Source organism: Leptodactylus fuscus, chromosome 2 (assembly GCF_031893055.1).
Source record: "Leptodactylus fuscus isolate aLepFus1 chromosome 2, aLepFus1.hap2, whole genome shotgun sequence".
Taxonomy (NCBI): Eukaryota; Metazoa; Chordata; class Amphibia; order Anura; family Leptodactylidae; genus Leptodactylus; species Leptodactylus fuscus.
The window spans coordinates 276904791-276908036 of NC_134266.1; the positions used below are offsets into that span (position 1 = coordinate 276904791).

Consider the following 3246-nt stretch of genomic DNA (forward strand, 5'->3'; position numbering starts at 1 on the left):
TGGTATAATGCCCACTCAGTGCCCTTACATGATATAATGCCGCACACAGTATAACCCACTGACCCCCCGTCATGTACCCGTGCCTCTATCACATTGATGTAAGTTCACATTGTGCTAGGACAAATATCTGCAGGGACTGTCGCTGAAAATAAGACACAAGTTCCTCATAGTTGGCAGCTATATGCCGACCTCAGCAGATGTAGTCCATGATCTCGGCCATATTTGCACTACCTATATACATGTTATAGGGCTTTGTGGACTTCTTTTTACTAGACACTAGAGAAAATGAGAATAAACAATGGGCCAATCCCTGGATATCCTTGTGTCTAGTCCTAATTTGGGTGAGCTGGATCATGGAATAGCCATCTCTGTTTTCCTAAAAGGTGAGGTCCTAAAGATGGACATTGTATGGACTCCCCATATTAGAATGTATTCCTGGCCTGAGCAAGAAAACAATGTGTCCAGAAATGGAATGTGCTGCAGTACACGGTCTGGCCATTAGATGACGCTGTAGGATGTTCTAATCTATGAGCGAGATTAGCTCACCAGCACACCAAGTGGACAGTTGTGGTATCGCAGGCAAATCATTTTAAATAATAGTTTCACGTGAAATACAAAAAGTAACAAAACACCAACGTTAAATATAGGACAAAGTAACAATTAAGATTCATTTAATTGGCAATTGTATTAATTACAGTTATGTGGCGTCTCGTCATCAGGATCCTCTTCTTGATCAAGTCTTTGAAAGTTCTTCTGATCTCTTTAGTCTTAAGACAGTAGATAATGGGGTTCGCCATATGAGGCACAAAGGTGTAGAGACAGAGGATAAGGACATTGATATCGTCATTGAGGATCAACCTGAGCTGATTGGCCACGTACACGAATAACCTGGGGACGAAATACAAGCCAATGACGAACAAGTGAGTGGCGCAGGTGTAAAACGCCTTCCTGCGACTGTCACCCTGGGTCTGAGAGATGATGACCTTGATGATGACTCCATAGGAGAAAAGGATGAAGGCCAATGGCAGCAGAAGGACAAACATGGCAATCCCAAAAATTGTTCGTTTGAGAACCGTAACATCTTCGCAGGCCAAGGACAAGACCCCGGTGTTGGTGCAGAAGCAGCTCTTGATGGTATTTTTTCCACAGAAATGAACCCCGGAGTCCAGGAGAGCAATGGCCAAGGCGATGGCAGCCGTGACCAACCAGAAGAAGCAGCAGAGGAGGATGGTCCGTCGATTGGTGATTATTGAAGGATATCTCAAGGGCTTGCAGATGGCAACGTAGCGGTCAATGGCCATCAGAAAGAGGATGTAGGAATCGAAACTTCCCAGGAAATGTGCACAAAACACTTGGAAAATACATCCGGCAAAGGAGATCCACCCATCGCTAAACCAATACTTGGTGATGATCTTTGGCAGAGTTACCGTGTCGAAGAGCAGATCAGAAATGGCCAGGTTTAAGATGACCACGTACATGGGCTGGTGGAGTCGCCGATTGCAAATAATCAGAGCTATGACTGTGCCATTGGAGAAAAGGGAGATGAGGTAGACCAGAAAGAGCGCGATGGAGACCGGAGTGTTAAACCTTGCCGCAATTCCTGGGAATCCAAGGAGAATAAATCCAGTGCTATTAGCCATGGACTGATGGGAATCCAATGAGAATCCTGAAACACAGTACACAGAAGATATGAAGCTGCTGCAACCCTTGTACCAATTTTACCACCGACCCTCATCACTATTGAAAGCTAGTTTTTGAAAATGATGGGGAGTTGTGTAATATCCCTGGTGGTCTAGGGTGGTTTACTGGTTTATATATAGTATCCCTGGTGGTTTATTGTTTTATATAGTATCCCTGGTGGTCTAGGGTGGTTTAGTGCCTTATATATAATATCATTGGTGGTCTAGGGTGGTGTATTGTTTTATATAGTATCCCTGGTGGTCTAGGGTGGTTAAGTAGTTTATATAATATTCCTGGTGGTCTACTGTGGATTAGTGGTTTATATATAATATCCCTGGTGATTTAATGGTTTGCATATACTATTTCTGGTGGTCTAGGGTGGATTAGTGGTTTATGCATAATATTCTCGATGATTTAGAGTAGTTTAGTGTTTTATATAGTATCCCTGGTGGTCTAGGATGGTTTATATATACTATTTCTGGTGGTCTAGGGTAGATTAGTGATTTATATATAGTATCACTGGTAGCATAGTGGTTTGTATATAGTATCCCTGGTGGTCTAGAGTGATTTAGTGGTTTATATATAGTATACCTGGTGGTTTAGTGGTTTATATATAGTATCCCTGGTGGTCTAGAGTGATGTAATGGTTTATATATAGTATCCCTGGTGGTATAGGGTGGTTTATATATAATATCCCTGGTGGTCTAGGGTGGTTTAGTGGTTTATATATAGTATCCCTGGTGGTTTAGTGGTTTATATATAGTATCCCTGGTGGTTTAGTGGTTTATATATAGTATCCCTGGTGGTTTAGTGGTTTGTATATAGTATCCCTGGTGGTCTAGGGTGGTTTATATATAATATCCCTGGTGATAGATCTAGACCTGTGAGCTCTGTGTGAACAATCCCCAGACTCTCACTTTATTGATCCGGCTGTGCATGTAGGGGTTAAACGATCCCATTCCTTTAGCTGAGACTATCACTAAAGATTAATGTCCATTAGTAACAGGAGTGACAAAGACTAAATTTGGGGATCGGGGGCCTCAGACAATATCTTACCTATACTTGGCACGGCTGTCGCTGGCGATTATGAGCAATACAGGAAGTGACTGAAGGTTTTTCCATCCATGGCTGAGAAGCTGGAACATAAAGTACAGGTTTAGGACATCAGTAGGGTGCACATAACATTATGGCTGCGGTGTGTCATCTGCCATATGACGTCAGTACTGTACCTATGTGATATCTTACTGACCATGATTAAATCACCTGCCTGTCCCACACACTGTCAGATCAGCAGATTTACACCCCACACCTATCATAACATGTATATAGGCCTGGAACTTCCTCCTAGTTACTTCCTCATCTGAGACGACCTGCGCCAATAATACTCATTTACATACCTAAACAATGAAATCATTCCGGAACGCACCGATACTACACTGTATATTATTGTGCTTAGTTGTATTCATTTGTTTATATCCCCATAAAGTTATACTAAAATTTACATTATTACACAGTGTTCCATAATATAGCTATACAGTACACAAATAATACCACGATGTAGTGCGC

The 3246-nt window shown here is 42.1% G+C and overlaps 1 protein-coding gene across 1 annotated transcript; it reads right to left on the reverse strand.

Moving 5' to 3' along the window:
- Positions 1–671: 671 nt before the first annotated feature.
- On the reverse strand, positions 672–2799 carry LOC142193992 (olfactory receptor 2AP1-like). Its single transcript, XM_075263019.1, has 2 exons — positions 2737–2799; positions 672–1666 (listed from the first exon to the last, which is right to left on the reverse strand). The coding sequence occupies exon 2, from the start codon at positions 1638–1640 to the stop codon at positions 672–674; it is 969 nt and encodes a 322-aa protein (XP_075119120.1). The 5' UTR covers positions 1641–1666; positions 2737–2799.
- Positions 2800–3246: the final 447 nt, after the last annotated feature.